At 41.5% G+C, this 12,966-nt stretch overlaps 1 protein-coding gene across 1 annotated transcript in view; it reads left to right on the top strand.

The window, feature by feature from the left end:
- Positions 1 to 11,066: 11,066 nt before the first annotated feature.
- CYP4X1 (cytochrome P450 family 4 subfamily X member 1) overlaps positions 11,067 to 12,966 on the top strand; it is a gene marked incomplete at its 3' end in the record, with an annotated part of 38,293 nt that continues 36,393 nt past the window's right edge. The window contains exon 1 of the mRNA XM_080802724.1: positions 11,067 to 11,253. Coding sequence (XP_080658850.1) covers positions 11,077 to 11,253 — 177 coding nt within the window. The 5' untranslated portion in view covers positions 11,067 to 11,076. The remainder of the gene's footprint in view (positions 11,254 to 12,966) is intronic.

The raw sequence follows: 12,966 nt of genomic DNA, 5'->3' as shown, positions 1-12,966 counted from the left end.
TCAGCTTCTCAGGGGTCTTTGCCTGGGTGAAGTTGCCCCACCCCTTGTCTGAGGGATGGGCTTAATGTAAGCTGCTTGGCTGTTTGGCTTGTGTTCCCTGGTGTCTTTCCACTTCTCTTTAGAGGGTCAGAGCAAATATGGCCTTGGGGGAATCTCTGGCACAGAGCTACAATGTCGTGTCCCTATATTCCTCCCCCACCCTGCTGCCTCAACAAATCCTCCAGGTCAAAATGTCTCCACTTCTGCAGTACTCAACTCCACAGACTCATGCAATTCCTGATTGCTGCACCCCTGGTCGGGGAGTCATGGGGACCCGAGACCATCTCTGTGCTTTGAGACTCTGCAACTGCTAGCAGCTGTGGGTTCACTCAAGCACCCTCTTCCCCATGCTGGTTGCTGTCCCAGTGTCTTTTCCCAGGCAACACCACCCTGAGAGCTGTCCTTCACATGGGCACAAGCTGTTTTATATCTCCCCTAGTATGTTAAACAGCCTGCACCTTCTAGCTCTTTTCAGGGTGGTCAGGCAGAGAGTGGTCTCTCTACTGGCTTGGCTCATGGTTTATAGTGACCAGAGTTGAGAGTCTCTTCTGGGCCGGCTGACTGTAACCAGTCTCCCTGCTCCACTGATAGGTTGGGCACTCTATCAGATCAGGCTCCCCCACTCCTTCTGAGTCTCCAGAAATCCTGAGACCAAAATGATCCACCTAGAATTCTGCCCTATTTGTTCCTTGTGCCCTTTTCAGAAGGGGGTGGCCCTCACTAGAGCAGACTTTCAAGGGTCCAGTGTTATATCAGTTTCCAACAGCCAACTTAATGAGGGCTCCCTCTCGCCTCCGTTTATCTTTGGATATTTTCCCTGAAGATTCAAGTTTCCACACCTTCTACTTTGCAAAAAGTAGTTGTTTTTCTGCTTGTGGAAATACAGATGAATCCTCTTGCATCTTAGCTTGAATTTGTGTGTGCTTGGAATGGTTTGATAGATAGCCAGCAAAATTTGAGGTGCCAGATGAATCAAGGTCCCCTACTCTCCTGCCATCCTGCCCCTCCCCCAGACAAACTAGATTTCAAATCAAAGAGGATTATAAGAGGTGAACAAGGGCACTATATCATAACAATGGGTCTACCCAACAAGAAGATCTAGTGATTGTAAATATTTATGCCCCCAATTTGGGAGCAGCCAAATATACAAATTGATTAATAATGAGCTTAAAGAAACTCATTGGTAATAGAGCAATAAGAGTAGGGGACTTTAACACCCCACTCACAGATGGACAGATCATCTAAGCAGAAAATCAACAAGGAAACAAGGGCTTTGAATGCACACTGGGCTGGATGGACTTAACAGTTATACTCAGGGCTCTTTATCCTAAAGCAGTGGAATATACATTCTTTTCAAGTGCACATGAGACATTCTCCATAATAGATGACATACTGGGTCACAAATCAGGCCTCCACCAGTACAGAAAGAGTGAGATCATATCATGCATATTTTCAGACCACAACACTATGAAACTTAAAGTCAACCACAAGAAAAACCTTGGAAGGACCATGAATACATGGAGGTTAGGAAAATGTATTTAATATGAACATGTAGAAATAAAAAATATACATGGAAGCAAGGGTGCCTGGGTGGCTTAGTCAGTTAAGAGTTTGTCTTTGGCTCAGGTCATGATCCCAGGATCATTGAGCCCCACAGGGGGCTTCGTCCTTAGTGGGAAGCCTGCTTCTATCTCGCCCCCTTCCCCTGCTTGTGTTCCTTCTCTCACTGTGTCTCTCTCAGTCAAATAAATTAAGAAAATCTTAAAAATATATATATACGTGGAAGCAAATGAAAATGAAAACACTACAGTCCAAAACTTTGGGATGCAGCAAGAGGGAAGTAGGTAGCAATCTAGGCCTTCCTCAAGAAGCAAAGTTCAAATACACAACCTAACTTTACATCTAATGGAGTTGGGGGGGGCAGCAAATGAAGCATAAATGAGTAGAAGAAGGAAAATAATAAAGTTTAGAACAGAAATAAATGATATGGAAATTTTAAAACACCAACATAGAACAGATCAAGGAAACTAGGAGCTGGTTCTTTGGTTTGTTTGAAGATAGATAGATAGATAGATAGATATGGCATTCGTTATATATATAAAAAAGGCTATATAGCCTTTGTTCCTTTTTAAAAGATTTTATTTATTTGACAGAGAGAGTGAGAGACCACAAGCAGGAGGAGCAGTAGAGGGAGAGGGAGAAGGAGGATCCCCACCAGGGATCCCAACATGGGGCTGGATCAGAGCACCCTGGGATCATGACCTGAGCCGAAGGCAGATGCTTAACCATCTGAGACAGCCAGGAGTCCCTAGGAGCTGGTTCTTTGAAAAAATTAACAAAATTGATAATCCCCAACCCAGACATATGAAAAAGAAGAGAAAGGACTGAAATAAATAAAAGCACAAATGAAAGAGGAGTGATCACAACCAACACCACAGAAATACAAACAATTATAAGAGAAGATTATGAGCAACCACAAGCCAACATATTGGGCAATCTGGAAGAAATGGATAAATTCCTAGAAACATATAAACAACAAAACTGAAACAGGAAGAAACAGAAAATTTGAACAGACCCATAACCAGTAAAGAAATTGAATCAGTTAGTCGTGATCTCTCCCTTTTCATTCATATTTTTATAAATTTGGGTCCTCTGTCTTTAATTTTGGTTTAGTTTGACCAATGGTTTATCGATCTTATTGGTTCTTTCAAAAAAAGAAAAAAGCTTCTAGTTTCATTGATGCATTCTACTGTATCTCTAGTTTCTATCTCATTGATCTCTGCTCCAATCTTGATTATTTCTCTTCTTGTGTGTGAGGTTGGCTTAATTTGTTCTTGATTTTCCAGTTCTTTAAGGTGTAAAGAGAGCTGGTGTATTCTGGATTTTTCAATTTCTTTCAGGAAGGCTTGGATGGCTATGTATTTCACCCTTGCGACCACCTTTGCAATATCCCCTAGGTTTTTTACTGAAATGTCTTCATTCTCATTGGTTTCCATGAATTGCTTAAGTTCTTCTTTGATTTCCTGGTTGATGCAAACATTCTTAACCAAGGTGTTCTTTAGCTTCCAGGTGTTTGAATTCCTTCCAAACTGTTTCTTGTGGTTGAGTTCCAGTTTGAAAGCATTGTGGTCTGAGAATATGCAGGTTGAGTCCTGATTTGTGACCCAGTATGTGGTCTATTCTGGAGAAGGTTCTATGTGCACTCAAGAAGAATGAGTATTTTGTTGTTTTAGAGAGGGATGTTCTGTATATACCTATGAGGTCCATCTGGTCCAATGTGTCATTCAATGCTCTTGTTTCTTTGTTGATTTTCTGCCTGGATGATCTGTTTATTACTGAGAGTGGCACGTTAAGATCCCTTACTATTAATGTATTCATATCAATATGACTATCTTGATTAACAGTTGTCTTATGTAGTTGGCTGCTCCCGTATTGAGAGCATAAATATTTACAATTATTAGATCTTCATGGTGGATAGACCCTTTAAGAATGATGTAGCGTTCTTCTTTATTTCTGACTACAGTCTTCAGTTTAAAATCTAATTTACCTGATACGAGAATCACTACTCCAGCCTTTTGAGGACCATTGGCATGAAAGATGCTTCTCCATCCAGTCACTTTCAGTCTGGATGCATCCTTAGGTTCAAAATGGGTCTCTTGTCAACAACATATGGATGGGTCCTGTCATTTTATCCAATCTGCAACCCTGTAGCATTTTATGGGAGCATTTCGGCCATTCACATTGAGAGCGATTATTGAGAGATACGTTTTTATTGACATCATGTTGCCTGTGAAGTCCTTGTTTCTATAGATTGTTTCCATAAATTTCTGTTCTATGGCAATCTTGGGTTCTTTTTTCTTTTATAGAACCCCCCCCCCTTTAGTATTTCTTGTAGTGACAGCTTGGTGGTCACATACTCTTTTAAACCTTGCTGGGCTTGGAAGCTCTTTACGCTAAGATGCTCAACAAGATCCTAGCTAAAAGAATCCAGCAGTACATTAAAAAGATTATCCACCATGGCCAGGTGGGATTTATCCAGGGAATGCAGGGGTGGCTCAACATTCGCGAATCAATCAGTGTGATAGAACAAATCAATAAGAGAAGAGAGAAAAAGCCACATGTTCCTCTCAATTGATGCAGAAAAAACATTTGACAAGATACAGCATCTGTTCCTGATTAAAACGATTCAAAGTATAGGGAGAAAGGGAACATTCTTCAATTTCATAAAATCTATGAAAAACCCACAGCGAATATCATCCTCAATGGGGAAAAGCTGACCGTCTTCCCTTTGAGATCAGGAATGTGACAAGGATGCCACTCTCACCACTCTTGTTCAACATAGTATGAGAAGTCCTAGCAACAGCAATCAGACAACAAATAGAAATAAAAGGTATTCAAATTGGCAAAGAAGAAGTCAAACTCTCTTTCTTCGCATATGACGTGATATTTTATATGGAAAACCCAAAAGACTCCACCCCCAAACTACTAGAACTCATACAACAATTCAATAATGTGGCAGAATACAAAATCAATGTACAGAAATCAGTTGCTTTCTTATACACTAACAATGAAAACACAGAAAGGGAATTTAGAGAATTGATTCCATTTACTATAGCACCAAGAACCATAAGATACCTGGGAATAAACCTAACCAAAGAGGTAAAGGATCTGTACTCGAGGAACTACAGGACACTCATGAAAGAAATTGAAGAAGACACAAAAAGATGGAAGACCATTCCATGTTCATGGATCAGAAGAACAAACATTGTTAAAATGTCTATACTGCCTAGAGCAATCTATACTTTTAATGCCATTCTGATCAAAATTCCACCGGTATTCTTCAAAGAGCTGGAGCAAATAATCCTAAAATTTGTATAGAACCAGGAGAGACCCCGAATTGCTAAGGAAATGTTGAAAAAGACAAACAAAACTGGCGGCATCACGTTGTCTGATTTCAAGCTTTACTACAAAGCTGTGATCACCAAGACAGCATGGTACTGGCACAAAAACAGACACATAGACCAGTGGAACAGAGTAGAGAGTAGAGAGCTCAGATATAGACGCTCAACTTTATGGTCAAATAATCTTCAACAAAGCAGGAAAATATATACAGTGTAAAGAAGACAGTCTCTTCAATAGATGGTGTTGGGGAAATTGGACAGCTATGTGTAGAATAATGAAACTCGACCATTCTTTTACACCATACACAAAGATCAACTCAGCATGGATAAAAGACCTTAACATGAGGCAGGACTCCATCAAAATCCTAGAGGAAAACATAGGCAGTAACCTCTTCGACACTGTCCACAGCAACTTCTTTCAAAATATGTCTTCAAAGGCAAAGGAAACAAAAGCAAAAATGAACTTTTGGGACTTCATCAAGATCAAAATCTTCTTCACAGCAAAAGAAACAGTCAACAAAACAAAGAGGCAACCCACGGAATGGGAGAAGATATTCACAAATGACAGTACAGACAAAGGGCTGATATCCAAGATCTATAAAGAACTCCTCAAACTCAACACACAAAACAGATAATCACGTCAAAAAATGGGCAGAAGTCATGAACAGACACTTCTCCAATGACATACAAATGGCTAACAGACACATGAAAAAATGTTCATCATCACTAGCCATCAGGGCGGTTCAAATCAAAACCACATTGAGATACCACCTTATGCCAGTTAGAATGGCCAAAATTAACAAGACTGGAAACAACATGTGTTGGAGAGAATGTGGAGAAAGGGGAACCCTCTTACACTGTTGGTGGGAATGCAAGTTGGGGCATCCACTTTGGAGAACAGTGTGGAGAGTTCTTAAGAAACTAAAAATAGAGCTTCCCTATGACCCTGCAATTGCACTACTGGGTATTTACCCCAAAGATACAGATGTAGTGAAAAGAAGGGTCATCTGTACCCCAGTATTAATAGCAGCAATGGCCACAGTCGTCAAACTGTGGAAAGAACCAAGATGCCTATCAACAGACGAATGGATAAGGAAGAGGTGGTCCATACACACTATGGAGTATTATGCCTCCATCAGAAAGGATGAATACCCAACTTTTGTATCAACATGGACGGGACTGGAAGAGATTATGCTGAGTGAAATAAGTCAAGCAGAGAGAGTCAATTATCATATGGCTTTGCTTATTTGTGGAGCATAAGAAATAACACGGAGGAAATGGGGAGATGGAGAGGAGAAGGGAGTTGAGGGAAATTGGAGGGGGAGATGAACCATGAGAGACCACGGACTCTGAAAAACAACCTGAGGGTTTTGGAGGGGCGGGGGTGGGAGGTTGGGTGAGCCTGGTGGTGGGTATTACAGAGGGCATGTATTGCATGGAGCACTGTGTGTGGTTCATAAACAATGAATTCTAGTACACTGAAAAGAAACTAAAAAATTTAAAAAAAAACTATTCACATGATCAACTGGGATTTATTCCTGGACTATAAGGGTGGTTCAGAATCTGCAAATCAGTTGACGTGTTACACCACATTAATAAAAGAAAGGATAAGAAACACATGACCCTCTCAACAGATGCAGAAAAACATTTGACAAAATACAGCATCATTTCATGATACAAACCCTCAAGAAAGTAGGGATAGAAGGAACATACCTCGGCATCATAAAGACCATATGTGAAAGACACACAACTAATATCATCCTCAATGGGGAAACAGCTTTTCCTCTAAGGACAAAACATGACAGGGATGTCTACTCTCACCACTGTTGGTCAACATAGTATTGGAAGTCCAAGCCTTGGCAATCAGACAACAGAAAGAAATAAAAGACATCCAAATGGGCAAAGAAGAAATCAAACCTTGACTCTTTGCAGATGACATTATACTTTATGTAGAAAACTGAAAAGAGTCCACCAAAAAATTGCGAGAACTGGTACATGAATTCAGTAAAGTCTCGGCATATAAAATCAATGTACAGAAATCTGTTGCATTTCTATACACCAATAACGAAGCAGCAGAAGGAGAAATCAAGGAATTGATCTCATACGCAATTGCATTGAAAACCATAAGATACCTAGGAATAAACATTAAAAAGGGGGGGGGGGTAAAAGATCTGAAGCTGAATACTATAGAACACTTATGAGAAGAAATTGAAGAAGACACAAAGAAATGGAAAGCAATCTCTATCAAAATACCACCAGACTTTTCTCCAGAGCTAGAACAAACAATCCTAACATTCGTATGGAACCAGAAAAGATTCCCAATAGCCAAATTAAAGTTGAAAAAATAAAGCAGAGGGAGACATCACAATTCCAGACTTCAAGCTGTATTACAAAGCTGTCATCATCAAGACACTATGGTACTGGCACAAAAGTAGACACAGAGATCAATGGAACAGAATAGAGAACCCAGAAATGGACCCACAAGAATGTGGCCAACTAATCAACAAAGTAGGAAAGACTGTCCATGGGAAAAAGACAGTCTCCAACAAATGATGTTGGGAAAACTGGACAGTGACATGCAGAATGAAACCAGACCAATTTCCTACACCATACGCAAAAGGAAACTCAAAATGGATGAAACATTTAAAGTAAGACAAGAAACCATCACTTTCCTAGAAGAGAAGACAGGCAGCAACCTTTTTGACCTCAGCCACAGCAACTTCTTCTAGACACATCTCCAGATGCAAGGGAAACAAAAGCAAAAAATCTACCTATTGGACCTCATCAAGATACATCCTCTGCACAAAGAACACAATAAACAAAACTAAAAGGCCATCGATGGAATGAGAGAAGATATTTGCCACTGTCTTATCAGATAAAGGGCTACTATCCAAAATCTATAAACAACTTATCAAACTCCACACCCAAAAAGCAAAAAATCCAGTCAAGAAATGGACAGAGGACATGAGCAGATATTTCTCCAAAGAAGACACACAAATGGCCAACAGACACATGAAAAGGTGCTCAACATCACTCATCATCAGGGAAACACAAATCAAAACCACAATGAGATACCACCTCACACCAGTCAGAATGGCTAAAAGGAGGGAACATATTGCATGGAGCACGGGTGTGATGCATAAACAATGAATCTTGGAACACTGAACAAATAAAGTTTTAAAAGAAAAAAAGGATGGCTAAAAAAACAACTCAGGGAACAACAGATGTTGGTGAGACTGTGGAAAGAGGGGAACCCTCTTGCACTGTTGGTGGGAATACAAGCTGGTGCAACCACTGTGGAAAACAGTGTGGAGGTTCCTCAGAAAGGTAAAAATATAGCCACTCTACAACCCAGCAATTGCACTATCCGGCATTTACCCAAGGAAACAAAAATAGTGTTGGCAAGGAGCACATGTACCTCAAAGTTTATATAAGCAATGTACAAAATAGCCAAAATGTGGAAAGATACCAAATGTCCATCCATCAACAGATGAATGGATAAAGAAGAAGTGGTGTGTGTGTGTGTGTGTGTGTGTGTGTATGTGTGTGTGTATATATATATATATAGATATATATTTTACTCAGCCATCCAAAAGAATGAAGTCTTGCCATTTGCAAGGATGTGGATGGAAGGAACTGGAGGGTATTATGTTAGGCAAATAAGTCAGATAAAAGATAAATACCATATGATTTCACTTGTAGATGGAATTCAAGAAACAATACAGATGAATATAGGGGATGGGAAGGAAGAATAAAATGAAATAAAAACAGAGAGGGAGGCAAACCATAAGAAACTCTAAACTACAGGAAACTGAGGGTTGTTGGAGGGGAGGTGAGTGGGGGGAAGGGATAAAAGGGTGATGGGCATTAAGGAGGGTACCTGTTGTGATGAGGACTGAGTGTTCTATGTAAGCGATAAAGCACTAAATTCTACTCCTGAAAACGATATACTCTATGTGTTAACTAACTTGAACTTAAACTAACTAAATACATACGTCTGTGTGTGTGTGTGTGTGTGTGTGTGTGTGTGTGTGTACATAAAATAATCCCATAGTCCTCGTGACACAAGTAAGGCACAAAGAGCTTAGCTACCCTGGCCAGGGTCACACTCCTGGTAAGAGGTGGAGCCAGCATTCACCCCAGGCAGTGTGGCCCCAGAGACCTTGCTGTGAACCATTTGCTGAAAACCACCTTCCAGCCCACACGTGGTAGCTGCCAAACTTTGCAGGGGACATTTCATGTTTCTTCTATTTGATCCAGTATTTCCTGGGAGCAGGACTGTATTTCAGGCATCAACCCCCCATATTGGCACAAATGCAAGCCTCCCTATGCAGAACAGTTTCTGTGAGCAGGTATAAGAGCACACCACGTGACTAGATGTAGCAGTCATTGAGAAAGATGCTCATGGAGAATTATTTAGGATGTGAGTAGAGCTTAGAGGAAAGTGAGGAAAGCAGAATGCAGAACTGTCTGTCGAATATGAGCTCAAGTCTTAGTCAGTTGTGCGGGCATGGTCAGCGTTTCTTACCCAGTCAATTATCTTTCTCATTCATCTGGTATCCAGACACCCCAACCAAGGAGTCTTTGACGGTTGCAAAAAAGCAACCTGAGTCCTTAGTTTCTAAAGTCTGGGAGAGGGCTGTGTCTATTGATGATGCCCAACAAATTCTTACTGCTTGACAAATGAATGGAGGAGGAAATCAGGATCATATTGGACCCATTAGGTCACTGTCTTGAGATTATGCTGAGTGAATTAAGTCAAACAGAGAGAGTCAAGTATCATATGGATTCACTTATTTGTGGAGCATAATAAATAATACGGAGGACAAGGGTAGATGGAGAAGAGAAGGGAGTTAAGGGAAATTGGAAGGGGAGGTGAACCATGAGAGACTATGGACTCTGAAAAAAAACCTGAGGGTTTTGAAGGGGCGGGGGGTGGGAGGTTGGGGGAACCAGGTGGTGGGTATTAGGGAGGGCACGGATTGCATGGAGCACTGGGTGTGGTGAAAAAACAATGAATACTGTTACGCTGAAAAGAAATAAAAAATTTTAAAAAAAACTGTAAATCCAACACCTAACATGTGCCTTTCTTAGCATAAATAAATGAATGAATAATTGAATTTTGGGCAAGGGGGACAGCAGCTTGGGAAGTCAGGTCTGCTGGATGCTAGTTCACCACCTAATAAGTAATAAGTACCAAAACTGCATTACTTTCTAGTTACTTTGCTACATTTTCCTATTTTCTACGCTCTCAAAGTTATGTATGTCTCTTGGATAGATCTGGCTTCATAGGCATGAAACAAGGCCCCATACTCAGAAGCATACTCACATACATGGCTTAATGCTCTGCTGTCATCATCTTGAAATTGTTAATAACTCTTTAGCAAGGGGCCCCACATTTTCATTTTGCCCTGGGATCCACAAATTATATCGTGGGCCCTGACTGTGTCTGTAGTGTCTTCTGTAGCTTGAAATAACACATGGTGGACACTGGCAAATGCTAGAAATCCAAGTGAAGATCAACTGTGAAACATTTACCAACACACCACTGGACAAGCCACACTATGTAAGTGTAATGATTATATACGTCCATTCCCAACTCCCAGATCCCTGTGGGTTCTGACAGAATTTCAGAGAGGGAAAGGCTTTTGTGTTTGGGTTTTTGTTTTGTTTTTATTAACATAGCAGTTTACCATTTATTGTGGCAAAGAAGAAAAACAATGGCCTCAGCCTTGGTATTATTTTGAAACCTAAATTCTGACCTCCTATAATTGAAAACTGTCACAGCTGAAGTGTGACACTCCAGAAGGGCATTAAGAAGTTGCCCTGTGTGGTGCATAAACAATGAATCTTGGAACACTGAAAAAATAAAATTAAAAACAAAACAAAAAAGTTCCCCTGAATGAAGATTCGCCTCAATTGATAAAGGGTTAGAAATCGGAGAACTCGAGACTGCCTCCTCTGGCCAAGCTGGAGCGGTCCCTCCCAGAGGTCTTCCTCCTCCCGGGGGAAGAACGGAACTTCCTCGAGGGTACAGAGTCGCGGTGGGCTGGGCAATCCTCTTCAGGCGCGGGGCGGGGAAAGCCCATCCCCTCCCGAGCCCCGGAGACCGCCTGCGACAGCGCAGCGCACAGCGATGGAGTCCTCCTGGCTCGAGACGCGCTGGGCACGGCCCTTATACCTGGCCTTCGTGTTCTGCCTGGCGCTGGGCCTGCTGCAGGCCATCAAGCTCTACTTGCGGAGGCTGCGGCTGCTGCGAGACCTGTGCCGCTTCCCCGCCCCTCCCATCCACTGGTTCTACGGGCACCAGAAGGTAATGGAAGGGAGGGACGGAGAAGGATGCTTCCGAGGATGCAAGGCGGGCGGAGAGATGGGCTGCTTCCACCCTTTCCTTTCATCGCTGCATCCTGCCCTCTCTGGCTTAGCCTGTGGCTCTCGGCATCTTTCCATTACTCTGGGCTTGCTCCCTCACAGGGTTGCAGGGAAAGAGAAACAAGCCTGGAGCCCCTGGAGTGGAAGCTTGCGGGGGCGGGGTGGGGGGGTGGGGTTGCTGGGAGGACGTATGTAGAGACTGCGTACAGAAGAAGATCGTCCTGTAATTCAGGGCAGTCTCTGGTTGCTTCACCTATCTCTTGCATTTATGCACTGCATCTTAAAAAGCCTTCCACACATTGGGGAGGGTAGGTGATATGGTGAGTGCTGTGAAGTGTGTAAACCTGGCGATTCACAGACATGTATCCCTGGGGCTAATAATACATTATATGTTTATAAAAAAAATAAAAAAAAATTTTTAAAGACTTCCACATGAATCGCTAAAATATAGTTATGTTACTCTAAATAATGCTTATTAACTGCAGAAAATAGGCAAAATAGAACACAATTAGTTGCCACCCTTAGTGCATTACAACCAGAGAAAATGAACTTTTCCCAAGATTTTGGGAAGTAAAGAGCAGCCCTCACCAATCACTCAGAAAGTGATGGCAAATTGAAATGTGTAAGAGGGAGACCTTTAATTTGTGGTGCTCTGTTGTCCAAATCCACTCTCACCCCAGATTCCTTGTTTTATTCATTCAGCCAGGTTTGAGTAGAATTGTGTGATGGGTGCTGGGATTACAAGCAGAGTACCAGCCCTCAGAAGGCCAAGTCAGCCTGGGGAAAATTGGAGGGGGAGAAGAACCATGAGAGACTGTGGGCTCTGAGAAACAAACTGAGGGGTTTGGAGGGGAGGGGGGCTGGGGGTTTGGGTGAGCCTGGTGGTGGGTATTAAGGAGGGCAGGTATTGCATGGAGCACTGGCTGTGATGCATAAACAATGAATCTTGGAACACTGAAAAAATGAAATAAAGTTTAAATTAAAAAAAAAAAAAAAAGAAGACGACGACGAAGCCCAAGTCAGATGCATACTTAGACCACAAAGAGAAAATGCAAATACAGGGTAATGAGTGCTTGATAGAGGCCTAGGGACAGGGGATCTTGGAAGGAAATAGGCATCTCTACCTAGGGAAGGAAGGAAAGTCTATGGAAGTCTGGGCAGAATTTTAAAGGATGGCTGGGGTGGGGAGGGGGGTCCCCAGCAGAGCTAGTGCATGATCCTTTGGCTCCCCCACTTCCAGTCCTTCTGCCCAAAAGCAACCACTCTCAACTGCTCTACCTGTTTATGTCAATCCTTACTGGCAAAATAATATTACTATGTTGGGTTTCTTAATTTAATAATTTTAGATATCCTTTCTTTAACTATCTCATGATAAGTAATCACTTATACCTCATCTTTTACTGTCCCAATATAGTTACATTGTATTTTTTGTTAAATAGAATAATTAATATTTATATTATTTTGATTATGTGAATGTTTACTTACCACTGATCTAATGGTTGATTTTGTTTCTTTTCTCATAGAACTTTATTTCTTCCATGGTGTTATTACCTTCCTCCTTTTCTCATATGCTGTTTTTCAAAATCTATCACTATTTTTTCCCAAATGTTTTTAATAGATCTGTCAAACATCTCAACAATATTTCCAAATATTG

Source organism: Martes martes, assembly GCF_963455335.1.
Source record: "Martes martes genome assembly, chromosome: 4".
NCBI classification, from domain to species: domain Eukaryota; kingdom Metazoa; phylum Chordata; class Mammalia; order Carnivora; family Mustelidae; genus Martes; species Martes martes.
The sequence above is the reverse complement of the archived record's forward strand: the minus strand, read 5'-3'. Positions and strand labels throughout refer to the sequence as shown.